The sequence below is a fragment of the Mizuhopecten yessoensis genome, unplaced genomic scaffold, assembly GCF_002113885.1.
Source record: "Mizuhopecten yessoensis strain PY_sf001 unplaced genomic scaffold, ASM211388v2 scaffold4553, whole genome shotgun sequence".
NCBI lineage: Eukaryota > Metazoa > Mollusca > Bivalvia > Pectinida > Pectinidae > Mizuhopecten > Mizuhopecten yessoensis.
Window position 1 is genome coordinate 90,798 of NW_018405604.1, and position 25,117 is coordinate 115,914.

Consider the following 25,117-nt stretch of genomic DNA (forward strand, 5'->3'; position numbering starts at 1 on the left):
TGCCAACAATATTACCTATCGTGTAGGATTAAATCTCACAAACTGTTGCCTTAGGGGCGACTTATTTATAACAATAGACACAGTATTACCTATCGTATAGGATTAAATCTTACAAACTGTTACCTTAGGGGCGACTTATTTATAACAATAGACACAGTATAACCTATCGTATAGGGTTAAATCTTACAAACTGTTACCTTAGGGACGACTTATTTGTATCAATAGACAAGTGCCAAATTACGCTAACAGGAATACAGAACTGAAAACCTGTAATACCTCTGGTTTTACTAATGGGTCTACTAATATATTCGAACTTTTTTAATTCACTGACCTGAATTCAGTTCAACATGGTAAAATAGCCATTTCTAAAATGAATATCCCGACATGAGAGTGGGCCAGCAGGAACTATTTGACAAAGATAAAGAGCACACTAGCAACATAGGCAATGATAGTTTACTCAACTGTTTACATGGAGGGATTGAAAGGATATTGTTCTGGGGGGGGACAGGATTTTCCCCTTTATATTGAGTTGAGTGAATTTTCTGTGAGTTACATACACATGTTTAAGAATTGTTGGCCAATGGCCACGGTGGTCCTGTGGTGTTCCTGCTGTTAGCTTTGTCCCCCACTACATTTCTTTGTGGCGGTGGTACATGAAAAGGTGAGTCCTTTTCATGTACCATGTGGCAGGAATTTGCTAACATCAGTTCATTTTGACAATTATAAATACATTTTATTTGCATATACGTGGATTGACATAAGTACTTTATGATCATTGGATTCTCCTTGATCACAAAAGACTTTAATTAATTTAATTGACAATTGCTTGGAAAAAATAAAACATATGCGGCCAGTGAGTGACGCCCTCTTGATGCATATGTGGACAGTAAGTGACGCCCCTTGCTTGAAAAAAATATAAAACATATGCCGGCAGTTATTGACGCCCTCTTGATGCATATGGGGGCAGTATAGTAAGTGACGCCCATTGCTTGATTAATAAAACACCGTGTCCATTACTGTCAATCTTGTGTTTGTTGTTTTATTCAATAACTTTGTTTTACGTAGTTCTCGTCCCTTAAACGTTCGTCTTGCATCAGACGTTGTAATGCGTCTGAAGGTATACAAGATTGAATGGCAAACTCACGCCAAGCCTTTTCCACTTCTAAATGATTTGTTTAAGTTAATGCTTCGTCAAAATGTAAGTCTATAATAACAGCACTAGAATACATCAGACGTTCATGTTCATGTTGACTAGCTCGACGATTCTCACAGCCTAAACTAGTCCGAATTATTCTGACATTTGATAGACTTTTTTATATCGGTCTGACAGTCCGATATAACAAAAGTCGATCAAACGTCAGAATAATTCGGACTAAGCCTAAACATACGAATAGTTCTGTTATTGTTGATTTTACAACGTATGCATAAGAGAGACACAGTAGATTTTTTATAATTCTCCGATAGGCCTTTTCTTCGGTTTTTCAAATCCGATAGTTTTGCAGTCTTTTAACAAACAAGTCTGTGTTTAATTCCATTATCACATGCACGTATTGATAAGATCTTAAATCATGATAACGTAATTCAAAATGTTGTATTTAAATGACGAACATCATCTGTTGAAACAGACAATCTTTTGACCGTCTCGCGGGCTCCGTTGTGATATCGTCAAAATAGTTCCAGTGCTTTAACGAAACACCGCACATAAAACAAGTAACACAGTCTTCAATGTTAGTATAGAAAAACCCGTTACTTGCGAGTTGATACAGAGAATGATGATGATGTTTAGGCCAATGTGTAAATGTATCCACACAATTACAACACTGGACCAATGATGGATGACGGGGCTGTATAGCGCTTACGGTATGACAAACACTGTCGGTTTCGCATGACATTTTAATTTTCCAGAAACAAATAAACGCACTGTATGCTTTCCGATTGAAACAGCGATATTTTGAAGAAGTCGACAGTTATTTGTTAACTTTTTCCATCTTCTCGTTAACGAACTTTCAGCTCACCCTTGACTTTCTTGACGATGAGTTGCTGCGTTAATCCTATACGACAGGTAACACTGTTGGCAGAGACTTCACAGACGTCGATGTTTCCAGTATTGACGAGGTCAACTGTTTCTGAGCAATGTAATACAACTGAAACCTCTAGTAAGATGATGCCTTTTATAAGGATTACTGCCTCAATCGAACCTCAATTTGCCTTAATCTGCCTCAATCTAACCTCAATCAGACTTCAATCGAACCTCAATCTGCCTCAATCGAACCTCAATCGACCTCAATCTGCCTCAATCGACCTCAATCTGCCTCAATCGAACCTCAATCTGCCTCAATCGAACCTCAAATCGAACCTCAAACCGAACCTCAACCCGAACCTCAATCTTTCTTGCATTGAGGTTCGGATTGAGGTTGAGCATCCACATTTTGCTATGTTAGTGCGTCATTTATCACGATAGAAGAAATTATCTAATAAGTGTCTCGCATCACAAGAAGAGCTCAAGATTGGAATTTAAATTGAACACTTCGTCGTTAACATTTATAGTCAAAATCATTTATTTTCGGTAGGAGAACATTCGAACAGACTTACGGTATTTCAATCAGATAACGTTGCATCACTTTCGCCATTACCTGCGTCAGCCTTATTTTCACATTCAATTATATTGCTCATGCTTAGTGTTTTATAGACTAGTAACCACATGTATAGCAACTCATTTTTGTCCTCTAGAACTTCAAATTAGAGATACCAGACTTTTTTTCTTCACCTCCATTCAAATGTATCTAGGCAGGCAAAATGGATTTGTTTTCTTTGCGAATGACAAGCTAGTCCGTCTGCACATAAAGTGCAGCTGTCCTACTTAATACTGCAAATGTGGGGACTCATATAACTGTTTACTGAATAGATATTCGATGGTAACAAGTGGACTTATTATGGTTTTTTAACCTGCGTGACTGTGACCTACGTCGGTTTTGCAGTCATCATGGCCTAATTTCCGAATAGGGTATTTAGCGTCTACAATGATTCAGTCTTGTTTATTCGGTTTTAGATCAATAATGACTTGGTTATGTTCCTGTATTGAACGGAAGACATTGTGACGCCTGTCTAAATGTGGCCAGGAAACTATCTCTTCTCATCTGATGTCGCTTTTGGCATTTATTTCTGGGGCGGGTCCAGTGTCTTTCCTTTGTTTTGGTATCCCAAGCAATCCCTGTTGTCGTATTGTCGTATCGACTTTCTGTTCCGATTTAGCAGTGGCAATTGTTTTTCTAATTTCTATTTGACCAGATTTTTCCGAGTTAAATCACGTGAAAGATTTATTTTCCTTTGAATTTTTCAACAAAATACAAACATGTTTTTTTTCAAGAACATCACACGTTGAGTTCAGTAATTCTGTAACAATAAATTTATGAAGAAAATAAATTCTTACAGAAGAGAGTTAAATGTTCCTTTTTCAAACTTGTCCTTGTATTTGGCAGATAAATGTATAGTGAAACTTACAGAAAGAACAGACCCGAAGCATGCATGATGCAACAGGGGTTACACTCACTTTCGCTTTCTGTTCTGCACCCCTGGAATATGTTATAGCAAAATCAAGTCCCAGTGTATACCACCATCTGGATGTGACCAGAAGACTAGTTTGATACTTTGATGTACATCAACAGAATATGTCAGTCGCGTAACGGCTTTGAAGGGGTGGCGCTCCTCTGTGATCTTCAAAGGACAGGCATCAGCCTAGCGATTGGTCAGGTGTTTTTTTTTACCGTAGACCAATCAAATGGCCAGCCACGTGACTTGAATTTTGCTATGACATACTCTAGGGATACAGAGAGCGAAAGTGTTATCCCTGAAGTATCAAAGATGGACCAAAAGGAAATGTGGTGAAGGGGATACTGATCGGCAAAACATACTACATTGAAGAGGATATATACGACAACTAGAACACTGACAGGTCAGTAAGGGCCCCGTCTTGTGGCAATATATCCCCCTTAATCATTAAAAACCCCATCTGCCCATATAGCTGAGCTTGACGTTTGACATTTAGTTTCAAAATAAATCGCAAGGAAGCAAAATTTACATTTTACATGTACTATGATGCGAGTCTTGTTTCCTTCCACCTCCATATTTGCTGGGCTAACAGAAATGTAAATATGGGTGCAATACTCATTTGTAAGCTTTGATTTGTTTTATTTCACCTTAAAAACCTCCCCCATCAAGAGCAAGGGTCCAAGTCAGAGATCTACTTCGTCAAGTTTTCATCAGTGAAAAATACAAAACTTGACCTTGACCCTGAACCTTTGGACCCTGTAACCTGGACCTTTGGTCAGTTGACGCCTTGTTAAGTTCTGAACAACTTAACTTCATAAAAACATAAAAAAAATGTTAATCAGTAAAAAAAGATATAGTTATTTGGCCTTCACATTGACCCAGTGACTTTGACCTTAAGTGAGTTGACTCCTTGTTAAATTCCGACCAACATTGCTTCAGAGTGTCATAACGAAATATTCACCAATGAAAAGATACTAATTTGACCTTGACCTTTGACCCAGTGACCTTGACCTTAAGTCAGTTGACTCTTTGTTAAATGACCTTTGACCCAGTGACCTTGACCTTTGGTCAATTGACTCCTTGTTTAATTCCGACCAACATTGCTTCAAAAAGTCATAAACAAATGTTTACCAGTAAAAAGATATTAAATTTGAGCTTGACCTTTGACCCAGTGACAAATTTACCTAAAATCAGTTGACTCTTTGTTAAATTCCAACCAACTTTGCTTCATAATGTCATAACAAAATGTTCATCAGGGAAAAGATACAAAATTTTACCTTGACCTTTAACCCAGTGACCTTGACCTTTGGTCAATTGACTCCTTGTTTAATTCTGATCAACTTTGCCTCATCATGTCATAACAAAATGTCCATCAGTGAAAAGATGCTAAATTTGACCTTGACCTCTGAACCTAATTACCTTAACCTTTGACCTTGACCTTTAACCTTAGTGTGTATTTTTATGAACTGAACATCTTGACCAAGTTTCATGTAAATCTGTTAATTAATACCAAAGTTATCAGCCAGGAACAAAATTTGTGGACGGACAGACGGACAGACGGACAGAACTATAGGGACTGCAGAACCAAATGATTTTCTATAGACGATAGTGTTAACGTTTACCACTGTCCTGATTAAATGGGGTTATCCACACTGGTTTACCGGCCCTCACTTTGAAGAAAATCATCTCACACAACTGTAAATTCTGCCTATTTGAACTTTTTTTATATGGGGGTCGCCATCTTGTATTGAATTCGGCACCAAAAATCGACCAAAATTTACAACAAATTACACACTTAATAAACTCACCCAGACAAGCAGACTTGAAAAATTAAAAAAAAATAAAATATGCATATTGTTACAACCCACACATAAAACTTTTGAAACTTCTGCCACCTAAATATCCAACCAGCAGGCCCCGAGGCATTCACCTTCCTATTAAATCTTCTGCCCAAAAGGGAAAAACCAACAATCTATTTTTGATTTGGTTCCGTGGTCCCTATAAAGGGCACACGTATCTCCGATACGGGGCCCTAATTAAGTAAGATGGTAAGTTACCTCAACAAGTGACACCATATTGTGAACATGAAATTTGAAATAAATAAAAAACAGTTCCAGATTTGTTAAGAATTTTATAACACAATCAATGATCCTACTGTTACGTGATGGTTTCTGGTGAACAATTCTCTGTCGTCAACTGACTGTCAATGTTCAACTGAATGTGTCCCTCAATGTCTTCTTCATTACTCTCTCGAGATAAAGCAAGGTTCCTCAGTCGCTCTAGACACACCTGGGCAACCTCCCCCAGCTCCGGCTGCAGAGACAAAATTACAGGTATGTAAGATAAAGGTGAAGGGACGTAAAGTATAAGTATATAAAATAAAGGTATACATATCGAAAGTAGGAGTATACTATATAATTACCTGTATGACATGAACCCCACGCAGAGTGACCACAACCATATCGTCCATTCCATCTCCCATTATGTCTACTCTGTCTACTCCAACTACTGGACTTGCAAAGCTTCTTTGCCAGAGCAGTTTGTAACAAAGCTTTCTGTCTGATACTGTCTCATTTAAGTCTTCCTCAGACAATTCTCCCCTCAGTATAGTATCTTGGTTCTTGGGTAATGAGGAACAGAGGTTCTCCTGGGATTTTGCCTTTCTAGGCAAAGTAATGGCCCCCCGGGGGTCTCTGCCTGTATGTCCGCTTCCTGTCAGGTTTCGCTGTCGTGGGGATGCGGCTGGTTCTCCTCCAATATAACTGCTTATGTTTGCTGGTGATGAAATTTTGCTTTTCATTATAGATGGAGATTTTTGAAGCATTGGTATTTGGTCGTCCTCTTGCATCAACTTGTAAGCTAATAGCTCCTGTAAAAATGAGTATTAACTCTGATAACTATATTTCTTACTCTTCATAAATTTTGTCACATATATCTTTTAATGTAGCTCAGTATTCAGTTGAAAGATTGATTGTTTAAACTGACTACCCTCCAACAGTTCAAATTGAGTAAAATTGTGTATACTAAACAACAACAAAACAACACATATCAACAACTCTAAGACTACTTTCAGTACTCTACCTGGCCATCCGTGCCCACGACGATCTCGTTACAGCCATCACACATCAACAATTCTAAGACTACTTTCAGTACTCTACCTGGCCATACGTGCCCACGACAATCTCATTACAGCCATCACATTTCAACAATTCTAAGACTACTTTCAGTACTCTACCTGGCCGTACGTGCCCACGACAATCTCATTAGAGCCATCACATTTCAACAATTCTAAGATTACTTTAAGTACTCTACCTGGCCATACGTGCCCACAAGGAACTCGTTACAGCCATCACACATCAATAATTCTAAGACTACTATCAGTACTCTCCCTGGCCATACGTACCCAGGAGGATCTCGTTACAGCCATCACAAATCAACCATTCTAAGACTACTATCAGTAATCTACCTGACCATACGTGCCCACGAGGATCTCGTTACAGCGATCACACATCAACAATTCTAAGACTACGTTCAGTACTCTACCTGGCCATACGTGCCAACGAGGATCTAGTTACAGACATCACACATCAACAATTCTAAGCCTACTATCAGTACTCTACCTGACCATACGTCCCCACGAGGATCTCGTTACAGCCATCACACATCCACAATTCAAGACCACTTTCAGTACTCTCCCTGGCCATACGTACCCAGGAGGATCTCGTTACAGCCATCACACATCAACAATTAAGACTACTTTCAGTACTCTACCTGACCATACGTGCCCACGAGGATCTCGTTACAGCCATCACACATCCACAATTTAAGACTACTTTCAGTACTCTACCTGGCCATACGTACCCAGGAGGATCTCGTTACAGCCATCACACATCAACAATTCTAAGACTTCTATCAGTACTCTGCCTGGCCATATGTGCCCACGAGGATCTTGTTACCGCCATGACACATGAACAATTTAAGACTACTTTCAGTACTCTCCCTGGCCATACGTGCCCACGAGGTTCTCGTTACAGCCATCACACACCCACAATTTAAGACTACTTTCAGTACTCTCCCTGGCCATACGTGCCCACGACGATCTCGTTACAGCCATCACATATCCACAATTTAAGACTACTTTCAGTACTCTACCTGGCCATACGTGCCCACGAGGATCTCGTTACAGCCATCGAAATCTATGTCAGCCACACAGGCGCACAGAGGGATGTCGTAGTTACAGCTACCAGGCAAGTACAAGGCATTGTCTAGACCATTGGCAAGGATGTTTCTGAAATAAAGTTTACAAGCCTAGTGTTAATATATGCAAAAAGGTAGCGCTTATCCATAAACAAATCTTATTTCCACTAAACAGTGGACCAAACTGATATCGGACCTTCATGATGGCAGATGACTAAGCATTAAACCCTGATAAATTTCACTGAATTATTGCCCATGTATAATTACAAACTATGACATTAGTATATGGCAAACTATTTTTGGCAAGCAAATATGTTCACATTTTACTTACTTAACCATAGAAAAAAAATAGACATCCTATTTATTGGAATGTGTCTTTTACCAGAACACTTACAGGTCAGCAAGGGCCATATATGTGTTTTACCATGATCCATATCACCAAGCAGACACCTTATAGAAATCATCTTGGAATTCAGAATTGAGAAATATGGGTTTCACACATCTATAATCTAACAAGTACAATTACCCACTAAGTATATACATTTATCATTAAAAAGAGCATGATAGCCATATAACATATGTAACAGCCAGTCAGAAGGGATGGACAGTAGAGGTCTCAGATTTGTAATGCCGAGTAATATGGTGTGATTAATGCATCATGTAAACAAAGTACTGTTTATCATCTGATACCTTTCAGGCCATTTTAAAATTGAAGGAAGAACAAATGTTTAGATAACCTATAGACTACTGTCGGTTCCAGAGAACTCATCACCAGCAGATTGTACACAGCAGGGGATTCCTCTTGCACAGAATTGTTTTTTCCTGAAATCAAGAAATGCACAAATGCAACTTAAGGAAATCTGTATGCATACAAGTTATACCAGGCATATGACCTCATACTTCTTTTGAACAACTGTAATAACACATCATTTCTAATTGCAACAGTTGGGGTCTTTGTATTTTTCTCTACCCCTAACTACCTTTTATTTCCTAGTGCCTTGCTTGGTAATATCTCACTTTTGATTTTAATGTTGAACATTCGCCCAAGTGAGAAAGACAATGGGTTCTGTCTCCATGCCGGGACATACCAAAGTCCTAAAAATGTTAGTTGTTATTCCCTGATAAACGTTCAGCATTTATGGAAATGCCAACAACTAGTTCACCCGATGTCAGTATAATGTGACTGGGCAGCATAGCTTTGGTGGGTGCTTTGTCATGATATTTCTGTAAGGTAGCACTAAAATGGCATCAGATCTGCGCTATCACAAGGAGGCAAGTACACAAACACATGCACGCTTACACAACACACATGGAGGCAGGTCCTTATATGACCTTAGCTGTTAGTAGGATTTTAAACAACATAATTTTTTCAAAGCTAATTCAAAGTTTACAAAATTATATTTAACAAGGTATAAGTTTATTTAACAGTGTTCAAAAGTTACTAGTAAACTAACCTTCTGTGTCTTGCATAAACTCAGGAAAGGAGACCTGGTTGTCTGGGTTGAAGATCTTCACACATGTAATCGGGCTGTCAAACATCCCCTCCCAACCCTTCAGGACCACTACAACAGGGAAGGTACAAAACACACTGAAGTGACTGCACCACTATAGAAACATCCCCTCCCAACCCTTCAGTACCTCTACACCAGGGAGGTACAAAACATCCTGAACCGCTATAGAAACATCCCCCCCCAACCCTTCAGTACATCTACAACAGAGAAGGAACAAAACACACTGAATCACTACAGAAACATCCCCTCCCAGCCCTTCAGTACCTCTGCAACAAGGAGGTACAAAACACCCTGAACCATTATAGAAACATAACGCCCAACCCTTCAGTACCTCTAAAACAGAGAAGGTACAAAACACACTTAAGTGACTGCACCACTATAGAAACCTCCCCTCCCAACCCTTCAGTTCCTCTACAACAGGGAGTTACAAAACCCACTGAACCACTATAGAGGTACAAAACACACTGATCCACTATAGAAACATCCCCGCCAAACCCTTCAGTACCTCTACAACAGAGAAGGTACAAAACACACTGAACCATTATAGAAACATCCCCGCCCAACCCTTCAGTACCTCTACAACAGAGAAGGTACAAAACACACTGAACCACTCTAGAAACATCCCCTCCCAACTCTTCAGTACCTCTACAACAGAAAAGAAACAAAACACACTGAACCATTATAGAAACACGAGGATCTCGTTACAGCCATCCCACATCACCAATTAAAGACTACTTTCAGTACTCTACCTGGCCATACGGGCCCACGACGATCTCGTTACAGCCATCCCACATCACCAATTAAAGACTACTTTCAGTACTCTCCCTGGCCATACGTGCCCACGAGGATCTCGTTACAGCCATCACACTTCAACAATTAAAGACTACTTTCAGTACTCTCCCTGGCCATACGTGCCCACGAGGATCTCGTTACAGCCATCACACTTCAACAATTAAAGACTACTTTCAGTACTCTACCTGGCCATACGTGCCCACGACAATCTCATTACAGCCATCACATTCCAACAATTCTAAGACTACTATCAGTAACTAATTTGACCTTGACCTTTGACCCAGTGACCTTGACATTTGGTCAGTTGAATCCTTGTTTAATTCTGATCAACTTTGCTTCATTATGTCATAACAAAATGTTCATCAGTGAAAAGAGGTAAAGTTTGACCTTGACCTTTGACCCAGTGACCTTGACATTTGGCCAGTTGACTCCTTGTTTAATTATGAGAAACATTGCTTCAAAGTGTCAAAACGAGATGTTCCCCAGTGAAATGATACAAAATTTAACCTTGACCTTTGACCCAGTGACCTTGACATTTGGTCAGTTGAATCCTTGTTTAATTCTGATCAACTTTGCTTCATTATGTCATAACAAAATGTTCATCAGTGAAAAGATATAAAATTTGACCTTGACCTTTGACCCAGTGACCTTGACATTTGGTCAGTTGAATCCTTGTTTAATTCTGATCAACTTTGCTTCATCTCCCCTCCCAACCCTTCAGAACCTCTACAACAGGGAAGGTACAAAACACACTGAACCACTAAAGAAACATCCCCTCCCAGCCCTTCAGTACCTCTACAACAAGGAGGTACAAAACACACTGAACCACCATAGAAACATCCCCTCCCAACCCTTCAGAACCTCTACAACAGGGAAGGAACAAAACACACTGAACCATTATAGAAACACGAGGATCTCGTTACAGCCATCACACATCAACAATTCTAAGACTACTATCAGTAACTAATTTGACCTTGACCTTTGACCCAGTGACCTTGACATTTGGCCAGTTGACTCCTTGTTTAATTATGAGAAACATTGCTTCAAAGTGTCATAGCGAGATGTTCACCAGTGAAATGATACAAAATTTAACCTCGACCTTTGACCAAGTGACCTTGACATTTGGCCAGTTGACTCCTTGTTTAATTATGAGAAACATTGCTTCAAAGTGTCAAAACGAGATGTTCCCCAGTGAAATGATACAAAATTTAACCTTGACCTTTGACCCAGTGACCTTGACATTTGGCCAGTTGACTCCTTGTTTAATTCTGAGCAACATTGCTTCAAAGTGTCAAAACGAGATGTTCACCAGTGAAATGATACAAAATTTAACCTCGACCTTTGACCAAGTGACCTTGACATTTGGTCAGTTGACTCCTTGTTTAATTCTGATCAACTTTGCTTCATCATGTCATAACAAAATGTTCATCAGTGAAAAGATATAAAATTTGACCTTGACCTTTGAACCTTATGACCTTTACCTTTGACCTTGACTTTTTACCTTAATGTGTATTTTTGTGAACTTAACATCTTGACAAAGTTTCTTGTACATCGGTCAATTAATACCAAAGTTATCAGCCAGGAACAAAATGTGTGGACGGACGGACAGACAGACAGAGTGATTACTATAGGGCACCCGTATCTCCGATATGGGGCCCTAATGAAGAAATTTTAGCACACTGACTCCTTTGGGCCCCACTCTACAGCACTTGGGGTAGGGTTGGCACAAAATGTTCAAAGTATCAAACAGTCAATTCAGGGTTATAGTTCCAATCAAGTTATTAACATGTAATATTCAAAGTATCATTTGCCATTATAAACCATAATAAATTTTGCCCCTCCTTCCCCAGGGGGTACTGATACTGATAATGCTAACCCAAATTGAATTACTTACTTCCAATGGAAATTAATTAAACAAATGTTGGTCCAAAATGTGATTTCCCTATATAAACTTTAGTAAAGTTTACCCCCTCCCCAGGGGAAAAAAGAGACCCCAGGGTCAAGAAATTCACAATTTTGGTAAAGCACCTTAAGACCCTTCCATCTATGAAGAGTTTTTGATTCTTCCATATCTGGGTCTTTAGAAGAAGATTTTTGAAATTTCAGTCAATTCAACCCTTTTTGGCCCCGCCCCTCAGGCCCCTGGGGGCTGGAGACCAAACCAGCCACTCATTTGTTGACATTTGGTCATGGAAGGTTTCTGCAAAATTTCATTGAAATTGATTTCGGGGTTTTGGAGAAGAAGTCGAAAATGTAAATTGTTTATGGACTTTGTCTCAGGTGACCTATAAATCTGAAAGAATGTGTACTTTATATTCTCACCTGCTGCCAGGAGAACAAAGCTCAGGGAAATAATTCTCTATGTCCTCTTCTTTGAACCTCAACACTGGGGCCACCTTAGTAAAATGAAATATCGATATATAAATAGAATATCTATATCATCTTTACAACCTTTAAAACTTTATTCAACAATATACAAGTCAATGGACTATAAACTTTTTAATACTATTCCTTAACAACAAAATAGTTGTGAAGCTCTGTACACTTACATGGTCCTCTCGGTACATGTGGATTTTTTGGTCATTACCACTGAGAAGGAACACAGTCTCCATGTCGTCATCCGTTACACACCTACAAACCAGACACAATGTTGTCAGTGACACAGACTACAGTTCCAGTATTACACCTGATAGATGAGGCATTAAGTGTCACTGATCAATTAATCCTTAATATCTGAATATATTATAGATCAGAAAAAACAAGTTGATAGGTTACTGATTTACGAAGAAGAAAAAGGAAGAAAAACTGAAGAGTCTTAGATTTTTACTTCTAAAGATATACATGTAGATATAGACATGATGTTGGAGGAGGACAATTTGACATGACATAATTGTTACAATCTTAATCCCCTGATTAATCAATAGTATGTATGTTAAATAGCTCTAATCACTCTGGTTTAATCACATTTTAATCATACAAGGCACAGCATCAAAATGGAAATAACATTTGTAATATGTATATTATTCCAATATCATTAGAAATAGACATTCCTTTCCAAAGTTATAAGTTTATTATAAACTGAACAAAGCACTTGAACAGTCAGGCCTAGGTATATAGATATCCTTACTCTGTGTGGATCAACTGGTATGGCATGAAGTCCAATTCTAATGTAACACATGTTTCTGTGGAAAAAATCAAAAAAATCTTACATTATGGACTAACAAGAGCATCGGACCCCATCCTGATCAAGATTTATTTTATGTAAATAGGAGTATATTGATAATTTAATGTAATTAAAACATCATAAATTTGAAATGTAGGTCAACATAAGATTTGTGTAAACAAGAAATGAAAACCTCCCTTTTTTCACAATTCATTAAAAGAAAGAAATTGCAAAGGTTATATTTGTGCTATTTTAATGAAAAAACGATTTTGTGAAAACAAGAGTGTTCCAAAATCTGCCAAAGATTTTGGAAATGATGCATAATATAATGGGAAAGAAACTTCAGAAGAAAAAAGAAAACTGTGCTATGGATAATGAAAATTAGTGCTGACAATACAAAACTAATGCCTGAATTATCCTCTTGGACAGAAATATAGTAGTTTCACATCTGTATTTAGCTTCAATTTATTCACACGTACGGGCCACACTGTCTACGTAATGGCTGTCTTCCTCAGACTGACTAAAGGAATACAGGTTAAGGTACTGCATACATGTGTGTTCCCCATCTTCAGTCTGATCAAAAAAACAAATATATATTTATTAATTGAATCAATTCATAATTGACAACCGACAGCTGGTTGATATGAAAGATAACGAAATTCATCTATACAATGTCTATTAAATGGTCTGAAGACTTAACAAGACAACTGATACTTAATTTTCTCATACTCATATTAAATGCATGTTTACTGTCAACAAAATAAACTTCATTGTAGCAGTAATAATCGAGGAAATCTTCTACTAAGATAACAAATATTCAAGCGGGTACCATGATACATATGAGATTACCTGGGTCTGCTTTAGGAAGGTGATACCTATGAGAGTACCTGGGTCTGCCTCAGGAAGGTTATACCTATGAGAGTACCTGGGTCTGCTTTAGGAAGGTTATACCTATGAGATTACCTGGGTCTGCTTTATGAAGGTGATACCTATGAGATTACCTGGGTCTGCCTCAGGAAGGTGATACCTATGAGAGTACCTGGGTCTGCCTCAGGAAGGTTATACCCATGAAATTACCTGGGTCTGCCTCAGGAAGGTGATACCTATGAGAGTACCTGGGTCTGCCTCAGGAAGGTTATACCTATGAGAGTACCTGGGTCTGCTTTAGGAAGGTGATACCTATGAGAGTACCTGGGTCTGCTTTAGGAAGGTGATACCTATGAGATTACCTGGGTCTGCTTTAGGAAGGTGATACCTATGAGATTACCTGGGTCTGCTTTAGGAAGGTGATACCTATGAGAGTGCCTGGGTCTGCTTTAGGAAGGTGATATCTATGAGATTACCTGGGTCTGCTTTAGGAAGGTTATACCTATGAGATTACCTGGGTCTGCTTTAGGAAGGTGATACCTATGAGATTACCTGGGTCTGCTTTAGGAAGGTGATACCTATGAGATTACCTGGGTCTGCCTCAGGAAGGTTATACCCATGAGATTACCTGGGTCTGCCTCAGGAAGGTTATACATATGAGATTACCTGGGTCTGCTTTAGGAAGGTGATACCTATGAGATGTAACCTGGGTCTGCTTTAGGAAGGTGATACCTATGAGATTACCTGGGTCTGCTTTAGGAAGGTGATACCTATGAGATTACCTGGGTCTGCTTTAGGAAGGTGATACCTATGAGATTACCTGGGTCTGCTTTAGGAAGGTGATACCTATGAGATTACCTGGGTCTGCTTTAGGAAGGTGATACCTATGAGATTACCTGGGTCTGCTTCAGGAAGGTGATACCTATAAGAAGTCCACTGCCTTGTTGACTTGTTCTTGTGGCAACATCCAAGGAAACCAATTCTGCATCACCTGAAGATTTAAAAAGAAAATCATTGCTTACCTATTGCAATGTATTTGATGCAGTTTGTATTAGTTCCTAATCAATTAAAAAACTATCAAGACAAAAAATGCTGTATGTACTGACGTATAAAATAGTGACAGTCTTTGATATACTCCTTGCACATTATATACATTTAGATGAACCCACATGCATGCCCTATATTTTTTTATAAAAAAAAAGAGCCGCTCTCATTTTCGTATGACAGTTTTTCGATAATCGAGTTTAAATGATACAGTATTAAATGTATGTACGCATGCATGTACACCAGTATGACCGCCTTACCCGGAATGTAGGTAAACTGAACCTCCTTTGTGGACGGTTTCAGTTTTTTAGCATTTCTCTGGTATTCTACCGACACAATCTTCCCTGTAAGTGACGCTACCAGTAACTTGTTTGACCCCTCCGGCTCTATGACTTTGGCATGTGTGTAGACGTTTGTTTGTGGTGTGGTTGTTATACCGTACAATGCTGCCTGTGAAGGTAAACTGCAGAAGTGTGCATCAGTCCACCTCCAACCTCTCTGATCCATGTTGATGTTTTCTTGTTTCACTACGCATGCGTACTTTGTACTTCCTCTTACACCACCACGTGAAAAATGGCAGCATCAACAGAAAGTGTCTCTTCACTTCAAACATCAAAATCCAGTGAAGATGACGAATTTAAACAGATCAAACGTAGGACAAGGAAACGAAAAGTTCAGGAAGAATCTTCTGAATCACAACCACAAACGATGGAGACGTCAGAATCTCCACCAAAGCGGCCAAATTTTCCACCCATAAGTGGTGACAAATTGACAGTAAGTTGACTCAAACATGTCGGTGTACATATTTAATCTATAGGGTACAATGAGTTGCTGGATAAGTTAACTTTACATGATTGATCTTATTTACTACAACGATGAAATATAAGAAAAGATATAAGTTAATAAATGATCAAATCTGGAACATTTTGGTTGAAACAAAATAACTAGAGGGTTTGTCAAACTTGTACTACAAATACTGAAATAGGCCCATTTACAAAAAACTGATAATTTGTAGAATCAAACGCATATATTAATCATAAAGAGGAGCTCGAGGTAGGACCAAATTGGGTCACTTTTTGTGAAAATACTTTTAAATCAACAAAGGTGTCAAAAGTAGTTCAAATATTTCAATGATGTAGCTTTAGATATAAATTCAGAACTCATAGCCATGCAACCTTTACATTTTCCACATGTACAGATGATTCATTTTTAAGTTCAAATAACACCTGAAGATGTATTTCAAAGTCAAAATGATTTTTTTTTTACATTTATTCTAAAATTTATGGTGCATGTGAGGTAGCTATATAGCAGAGTACAGTACTTAGCGTACGGTGGCCATGGTTGATATTTTGTACAATAATAACCCCTGTTATGTTACATACATGAACAGCTGTATCCAAATTAAAAAAAAAAACAATCAGCACTAAAGATGGCATATACATGATAAGTGGACTATGTGGGCTTCATGATATTATTTTTTTAAATTTGGTTTGAGACTACAGTTTGGCCATTTACAAATCTGTGTCTACATGACAAAAGCTAGTTTATACATTATTATTAGAGTAGAATGGCACTGTAAATGAGCAGTTAGTATTACCACAGACTGAGATAATCTAATTCCGTGGTATTACAGACTGATAACAAGCAGACTACCAGTGCCAAGTAAATGATATTCTATACACACAAACAAAGAAGACTATATATGCATATTTCATCCAGAATGAGGGCCGACTTTTTGGGATTATTTAATTTTTGCAGATATTTGTTGGCTTGGTTAGCCAGTTAATGATCGTATGAAAATTACTAGAAAATAAGTCCTATAACTAATCTAACTTTAATTAAATATAGTCAGTATTCTTTAGTTTCCTTGTGTCTAAACCAGTTCATGACGCATGAACTTGACCATAGTAGGTTTTGATCCCTGACACTTTGTATTCAGATGCCTGCCCAATGCCAAAACTGGAATACATTATTTTCATTTCAATTAATTGTACACAATTTATTCTTCAGGGAGGAAAAACAGACACGAGGAAAATACCTGTTCCTAACAATCGTTACACACCTCTGAAAGAAAACTGGATGAAAATATTCACACCAATAGTGGAGCACTTACATCTGCAGATCAGGTTTAATCTCAAAACCAGAAATGTAGAAATCAAGGTAATCAGATGAAGATTTTTCTTTTTTGATACTGCGTTATAAACAGTTACATGTTGATGTTGATACAAACTTTCTGAGAAGCTGCATTTAAGCACATACCATAGTTTAATCCCCGAAGTATACATGTGTTTATACGTCGGTAATGGATGAAATTATATACAAATGTATTACATAATGTAGAAGTTCAATTCAATGATAATTTTTCATGATATTAATTCAAAGTAAAACTATATGTAATAGCAAATTAACTTCAGCTTGGATTCATATCATTTATATGCATGGTTCTAATTACAAATCATGTTAGTTGTTTGTTTTGTTTAATATGATGTAATCTGTCTTGCAGTCATGTAAAGACACCAAGGAAATAAGTGCTCTACAGAAAGCTGCCGACTTTGTCCGGGCATTTTGTTTAGGTTATGAAGTAGATGTGAGTATCAGTTTGTTTTGGTGTTGATTATAAATTCGATGTACCAAGTGAAAACACATTTGGCCTAATGGCACACCACATCCATTTATACTCGTATATATATATATATATAATACATATTTATAGTTGCATTAACTTGAAGGAAAAAAGATTTTTTGTTGGAGTTACTTCTCTATAAATATTTTTGATTAAGGTTATTTCTTAATACTGTGAATTACCGAATTGTTATTGATGCATGCATCCTTGTGTACATTATAAATTTCATCAATTCTGGAGTGTCTTGTGATTGTGTCATCAGTTCTTGTGTACCTTTCAAACATGCATGTAATTGATTAAATACCATACATAAAATATACTTTTCATGTTTCTTATTGTTAAACTGTTTTGGAATGGACGTTTATGTCACAGAAAGTTAGTATTTCCTAGGTCCTTAAAGTTTCAGCTGCAGATATGTTACCCTGATCTTTATAAACTATATATATATATAAACCAGCAAATCATTTCAAGTGCTGAACATCGTTTTCAAAATGTATATGAGTTCCAATTACTAAGAGTAAGATAAGCATCTCAATAGAGTCACAATGAAAAACTAAAATATCTGGGTCCCAAAAATCACTGCTATATCTAGAAACAGAATTTCAAGCTAGATGATTCTCTCACATTTAACTGGCACAGTTTTCAGCTTCATATGCCGTTTGATATTCCTTGTAGGGATATATTTTAGTACATGTATGATCACATTTTTAAAAGTAGACAGGTTACCTGTCCTGTAAGGTAAAATATCACCAGTTATGTGTTAAAAGTGATTAGGAAGCAAGATACTTCTTATGAAGCTGATGAAGTTGTTATATATAATTATCTAATGTGGACTTTTAAGTGTACATGGTTATATTTAGAAGGGAAGATTTTAAACTTTATCTAGAAGTTTACTTCATGTTAGTGTAGACACCTTGCTAAACTCTGATGTAAGTTCAAATACCTAGTTAAATTCTGATGTAAGTGAAGACGTCTTGTTAGTTAAATTCTGATGTAAGTGTAGACGTCTTGCTAGTTAAATTCTGATGTTAGTGTAGACACATTGCTTAACTTTGATGTAATAATATCTGTTCTAATACAGATTTTCTTTTCATTTTCCAGGATGCTCTTGCTCTAGTAAGATTAGATGATCTTTACTTAGAGTCGTTCCAAATACAGGATGGTGAGTAGGATAGGGTCCTGTGTGTGTGATTATCACACTCCTTTTAACTTACATGTACTCATTATACTTCAATGACTGTGGGAATAAAGATAGAGTCATATATCATATGATGATCAATGCTCTATTTTTCTATTATTTCACCTTTCCTGCTTTGAATATTGAAGTATGTTTTTCCCTGATCAATGAAGCAAGATTCAGTATACTGTTAAGTATAATGTCTCTTTATCACAAGTGAATATATAATGCATGTAACAGTACTAGTGTAGAGAGAGATTTTTAATCTGTTTAATTTAGGAATTTCTGCAGGAAAATGAAGTTTCAGTTCTATTGGGAATGAGGTTAGATTGAGGGGGGAAAACACTGGGATAAAGTGGGGATTGCTTCTGCAGCCGATAGGAGAATGATTAATTTCACTATAAACAGCCAGTATTTTATATGTTATGTTAATTTACACTAATTTTAATGATTAATACCATAGGGAGATTATTATACTTCTTGGCCTTTATAATTATTTTAAAACAAATTCACATATGAACTTTCAATTTAACAAGTTTTGAGTTAAAATGATTAAAAACAAATAGGCAAAAATATGTAAGTAAAAAGTTAATTCCCTCTAGTAGGAAGGTAAACAGACTTTTAAAATTACATAATTATGATATAAATACTGAGTATACTAACTTTTTAGTCACCCTCATGACTTCATTTAATATATTTTGCCAAGTAAACCTAAAATGTCATTCCTTCGGTATTATTTATCATTAAGAATAATTTTCCATATCTTTATCAGTGAAGCCACTCAAGGGAGACCACCTGGCTCGAGCCATTGGCAGATTAGCCGGCAAGAATGGAAAGACGAAGTTTACCATAGAAAATGTCACCAAGACAAGAATTGTCTTGGCAAATAAGTAAGTTTCAGTCTCAAAGGTATGAATTTTATATAGCATTTAAGACTCTTTACAAACCAGTTATTAGTAATGATACATTTTGAATATATAGCAACAATGAAATAACGAGGTGATAGGTTTGTGTTAACTTTTTTTAAATGTTAATACGTATTGAAAATTTGCTGTTTACATTCATAATGTGTTTTATATTTTCAAATGGCATTAAGTGACCAGGGTATACCTTCTGTATATATATTAAAACAGTATTCAAACTATTTTGTCAGATGTAGCAAAAATTTCAATTAAAATCATGTTATAAGTTTACATTAGTCTTGTTTTGGTTTCTGTTTTGAGAAATATTGTAAAATGTAAGGTGATGGACTTTGAGAACAAATTTGCCCACTTCTATTGATTCTGTATATATATTTTTTACTCACTATTGAATTGTCTTTTTGTTAAAACAGAGCAACGTTTGTTGTTATGTAAAAGTAAAGTCAAACTTCAGATGAATTGTTTTCATTTCAGCCATATACACATATTAGGATCCTTCCAGAATATCAAAATTGCAAGAACAGCAATATGCAGCTTGATATTAGGTAAGTACACTATGAACAGTTACAGCAGTGTTTTCTCTAGTAGGGGGATCCCCATACGTTTTTACCTAACGTGCTTGCTACATTACTACCAATGTCTGAGGAGCCCTCTAGAAAACTCAGTTTTATATAAATTAATGTAATAAGTAGATATACCGTCGAGTGTAGTGCATTGTGTTCAGGAAATATTGTTAAGCTGGTCACCACCTCAATCTCTTTAAAAATTCATGTTATTCTATTTTGTCTTATTTCTGACTTTATATTTTGACAAAAACTTGTCCTGAGAATGATATGTTTGTAACAATCAGCACATTGTCGAGATTAAAATAATTATCTTGTACCATATGTTGTACACTAGTGATAGTGATAACTTATTAACCCTTTCACCACTGTAGACCTAATGGACTCTTCCAAATTAATGCATGGTCGAGTTCACTCAAGTTACATAGGGGTGAAAGGGTTAACAATGAAATATCCTCTAATAATTTCTATTAGATTAATTATTCATTATATTAGTGTATTCTGTTCCATTACTCATAATGTGCTGTTTATCTTTACAGGGAGTCCCCCATCAAAAGTGTATGGTACGATGCGCACTGTAGCATCAAGATCTGCCGAGAGATTTTAGTTATTAAATATTGTTATAAAGTAATTTTGATTCTCTCTTCTTCCTTTTTTCACAAGACATATCAATTTGTCTTTAAATCAAAAAGTAACGGATAAACAAGAAGTACCAGAAAGATACATACTTCTATATGGGCCTCAGGTTTTCGAAAAACACATTTGCTTGCAAATGAGATGTTTAAAGGCATACTGAGCAATACATTCTTCATTGGAGCTTGTCCCTTACCTATAGAGTTCTAATTAAAGCTTGTTGAAATCCAAAAGACATATTAGTGATTAAGTTACTGTAAACATGACTGATTGATGGGATTGCTAATCATTCTAGTGTAACTTCTAAGTATGAAAACTGACTAAACACCAATTTCTATACATAACCCCAAGGTCACCAGAGAGAAAGATGTACAGAATATAGCATATATCAGGTAATTCTCACAAACATGAAAAATTGGCTTTATTTGAAAGATTGCAAGAAGAGGAAATTGAAAAGTTATAAATACAGAACGTGAACTTTTGGTCACCAATTGAATAATTTCATACACAAGATTGTAATAGCATGTAGACAAAAACTGAAAAAAACTTCAAATGCAAACATTTGATTTTGAAAAATTTACATTGTGTGGAAATAACCTGATATACTGTATAACTTTTTCAACCTTTCATTTCAAGGTCATACGAGACGGGATTTACTTCAGTGTTTTCTGCAAAGGGTTGATGAATGATTCACAATATACCAAAAATATAAAACATCAATAATCATCAGTTCTGACATAATTTTACTTAACAATACAAAGACATTGAACACAAAATAACACACAGTCACAATTACTACATCACCTTACTCCCATACACGTCCAAAAGATAATTTATAAACTTTAAGGAACAACTTCTATAAATTCTTCATATTTTGGTAGATATATTTTGACAAACAAAATAGTTCTTTCGCTTGTTGATGCACTGTATAACGTGCATAATGGGTCTATTATAAACACCTGTATTTATTGTGTTGCATCAACATTTAATCAGATTGGTTTTGTTTGGGATTAGGCCATTCCATACATGCATGCCATTATGTGATGTCAATGATGCGGTATCCTACCAACTACCTAGGTATAGCTGAATACACCACTTCTCTAAGATTGTAACAGACCAAATGTGACAGGCATGTTGAAGCAGGTTTTTCATGTAATACTCTTCTTATATATATATCATTTGGTCTACATCTGTAAAAGCTTGGAATAAGAGTATTAAAACAATGTAATTTTGTTAATGCTCACGTCTTGGAATAAGAGTATTGGAACAATGTAATTATGTTAATGCTCACTCTTGGAATAAGAGTATTAGAACAATGTAATTATGTTAATGCTCAGTCTTATCATTACAGAATCTCATGATGATCAAACAATGGCTGACTGAACACATACAGAGCAAATGTACTTTATATTACAGTGTAGCATTTAAAAACAAAAATCAGTATTGGAGGATATCTAAACATCTATACCGGTATTTTACACAAACCCATTTATACAATCCATACACGTATGTGCACATCATTTTTATTTTATTAATAAAATAAATTAACCACCTTTCATTAAATTAAGTACATATAATTGAGCACAATCTAATTATTCTGACAAAGAGTAGTGGACATGACTGAAAAAAGTTCTCGCATCGTTTCTAATACACTACATCTTACTACATCCCATATTCAAATCAAAGCCACATGCTTTTCTCTACTGACATGGGCATTTATCTATGAAATAATGTTTTACTTCTATAAATATATAATCAGCTGTTTGAGCTTGAAGTTTCTGTCTCTTTTGTCTTTACTGTCTGGATTTCCATGGTTTTCAGATCGACACGCTGCGAAACATGTAAGTACTTCTGTAAACAATTAGATGCGCATGAAGTCTGAAAATATAAAACAGATTGACATTAGCAAACAAACATGTTATATATCATTGATACAAAATACCTAAATCAAATACTTGCTAAATAGTATGAAACAATCTGACATGTAATTTTGTTTTGTATATATATATCCATCTCTGCTGTTTGTCGAGTGGATATTACAGTGTCCCAACAAGACAGTAAGGGGGATACAGGTACGGAACACCAATACAAGACTGAAGTGTCTGCCCAACTTTTTCTATAGTTGTATCCAAACAGAAGTTAAGGGGAGATTACTGTATAGGAACAAGGGTACCACGAAAGCGGAACGAGCAGTTGTCTGTATGGTTGTACTTAAAGGGCCATAACTCCATAAATTACAGACCGATAATTGCAGGTATTGAACTTGTCTGAGCTATCATGGCAATGAACCTTCCTATGAAGTTTGAAGCTTTTAGCAATTGAATAAAGGGACGTAACTCCGTAAATTACTGTAATCGAACTTGTTCAAGCCCTCGTGGTTATGAACCTTCCTATGAAGTTTGAAGTTAATCCATAGAAAATTACTCGAGATATATCGCGTGGGCACTGTTTTGGCAATTGAATAAAGGGCCATTACTCCGTAAATTATGGTCCAATAATTGCGGTTATCAAACTTGTCCAAGCTATTATGGCAATGAACCTTCCTATGAAGTTTGAAGTGAATCCGTTGAAAACCACTTTTCAGTATATTTTAACACAACATTCTGACCTCGTCACATAATTTAAGAGATTAACAAAGTTGGTGTTAGCAAAGAATCCATCTTTGAGTATGAAAACAGTTTCATGAATACAGACAACGAATGATGATACAAGACCCAAGATGTCAGGGATGATAAGGGAGACCAAGATATCCTGGACGATGGTACAGGACAACAAGTGTGGAATGATGACATACATGTACAAATGTAGAACATCAAGTTGAAGACCTCTGATATCTAGAAGCTGTACAGGGATGATGAAAAATGAGCTAACAAATATTTTGATCTCTAACTATAACTTCAGAACAAGAGTTCAATGTAGTTTTTGTTAGTTCAGATCAAATTTAATGTTCTTCATATTTCAAACTGTAGTAAATACCTGTTTACATTTAGTTTTACTGAAGAGTTATGCCTGTTCATTTAACTGACCATAATTACAGAATACAAAATTCTGACCAGTTGTCTGTTCATAAACATGTCTGAAAAGAATTTTAATGCCAATTTGATAATGGTCACTTTCAGTACCTATGTGCATTTCAGTACTAGATAATTCAGAAATTAAAAGTTACGGATGTTAAAAACATGTTTTGCCAACTACCTCTATCTGTGAGACTTTCCGTGTGGAGAAATCATGCACACAATCCAGGAAGCAATGCTCTGTCACTTTGTTATATGTTGAAAGAAATGCTTTCCACTGCAAAGTAAAAGTGAATTTGTTTTAATTAATTTCGTACTGTGATAGTCTTATTTACGAAAAACAGAATTATAGTTTTATAAAATTCACCAATCTTATCTAATTATATTATTACAAATACAAATGTATGAACGTAAACCCCATTATGATTTTTTTTCCATGAACCATGGCATCAATTTTCATCAAAGTAAAATAATATGCTAATTATTGTATAAATACACTGATTGCATGTGTAATATCACATGTTGTGTATTTGAACAGTAAAACATTTATCCCTGAATTTACAAATCATTAACAGTATAAGGAAATCTTTATTTAAAATTATTCAACCTGATTAAAATCAGATCTTTTATTTCACTCTGATATTTTGACAGGTCAATGTAGACTATCAGAGTGGATTTAAAGATCTGGTTTTAATCAGGTTTAAAAATTAAAATTCTTATTGTGATGTTTTAAATACCTACTGAAACAAATTGATCATGCATTATATACTACAATGAAAATACTTGTAAATATTAACAGATTAAGTGGATTCCTACATTTCCCTCCATCATCATATTTGGATCTATACCAGCCATGGCACACACTTCAGATTTCACCTCTCACCTGCAAAATGGAAAACTAAATAAAACAATACCATCATTTATTAACACTCAACACTAAGGAAATATAAAATGTACAACAGTTGGTGTATATACAAATTATAACAGTTTGAGGAATAATCAATGCAACATAACGTTCCCGTTGGACCTCAAAATCTTCAGATATACCTGTATGATCAAGTCAA

At 36.3% G+C, this 25,117-nt stretch overlaps 2 protein-coding genes across 2 annotated transcripts; one reads left to right on the forward strand and one right to left on the reverse strand.

Moving 5' to 3' along the window:
• Positions 1-5,665: 5,665 nt before the first annotated feature.
• On the reverse strand, positions 5,666-15,669 carry LOC110449301 (kaptin-like). The gene is made up of 12 exons (XM_021496073.1): positions 15,384-15,669; positions 14,976-15,070; positions 13,692-13,785; positions 13,177-13,231; positions 12,599-12,680; positions 12,372-12,445; positions 9,832-9,902; positions 9,201-9,308; positions 8,484-8,568; positions 7,702-7,837; positions 5,972-6,418; positions 5,666-5,862 (listed from the first exon to the last, which is right to left on the reverse strand). The coding sequence occupies exons 1-12, from the start codon at positions 15,628-15,630 to the stop codon at positions 5,707-5,709; spliced, it is 1,650 nt and encodes a 549-aa protein (XP_021351748.1). The 5' UTR covers positions 15,631-15,669; the 3' UTR covers positions 5,666-5,706.
• Positions 15,656-21,037, forward strand: LOC110449285 (RNA-binding protein PNO1-like). Its single transcript, XM_021496053.1, has 7 exons — positions 15,656-15,897; positions 17,134-17,283; positions 17,627-17,710; positions 18,848-18,908; positions 19,696-19,813; positions 20,318-20,388; positions 20,946-21,037. Exons 1-7 carry the CDS (start codon positions 15,697-15,699, stop codon positions 21,011-21,013), a joined length of 753 nt encoding a protein of 250 aa, XP_021351728.1. The 5' UTR covers positions 15,656-15,696; the 3' UTR covers positions 21,014-21,037.
• Positions 21,038-25,117: the final 4,080 nt, after the last annotated feature.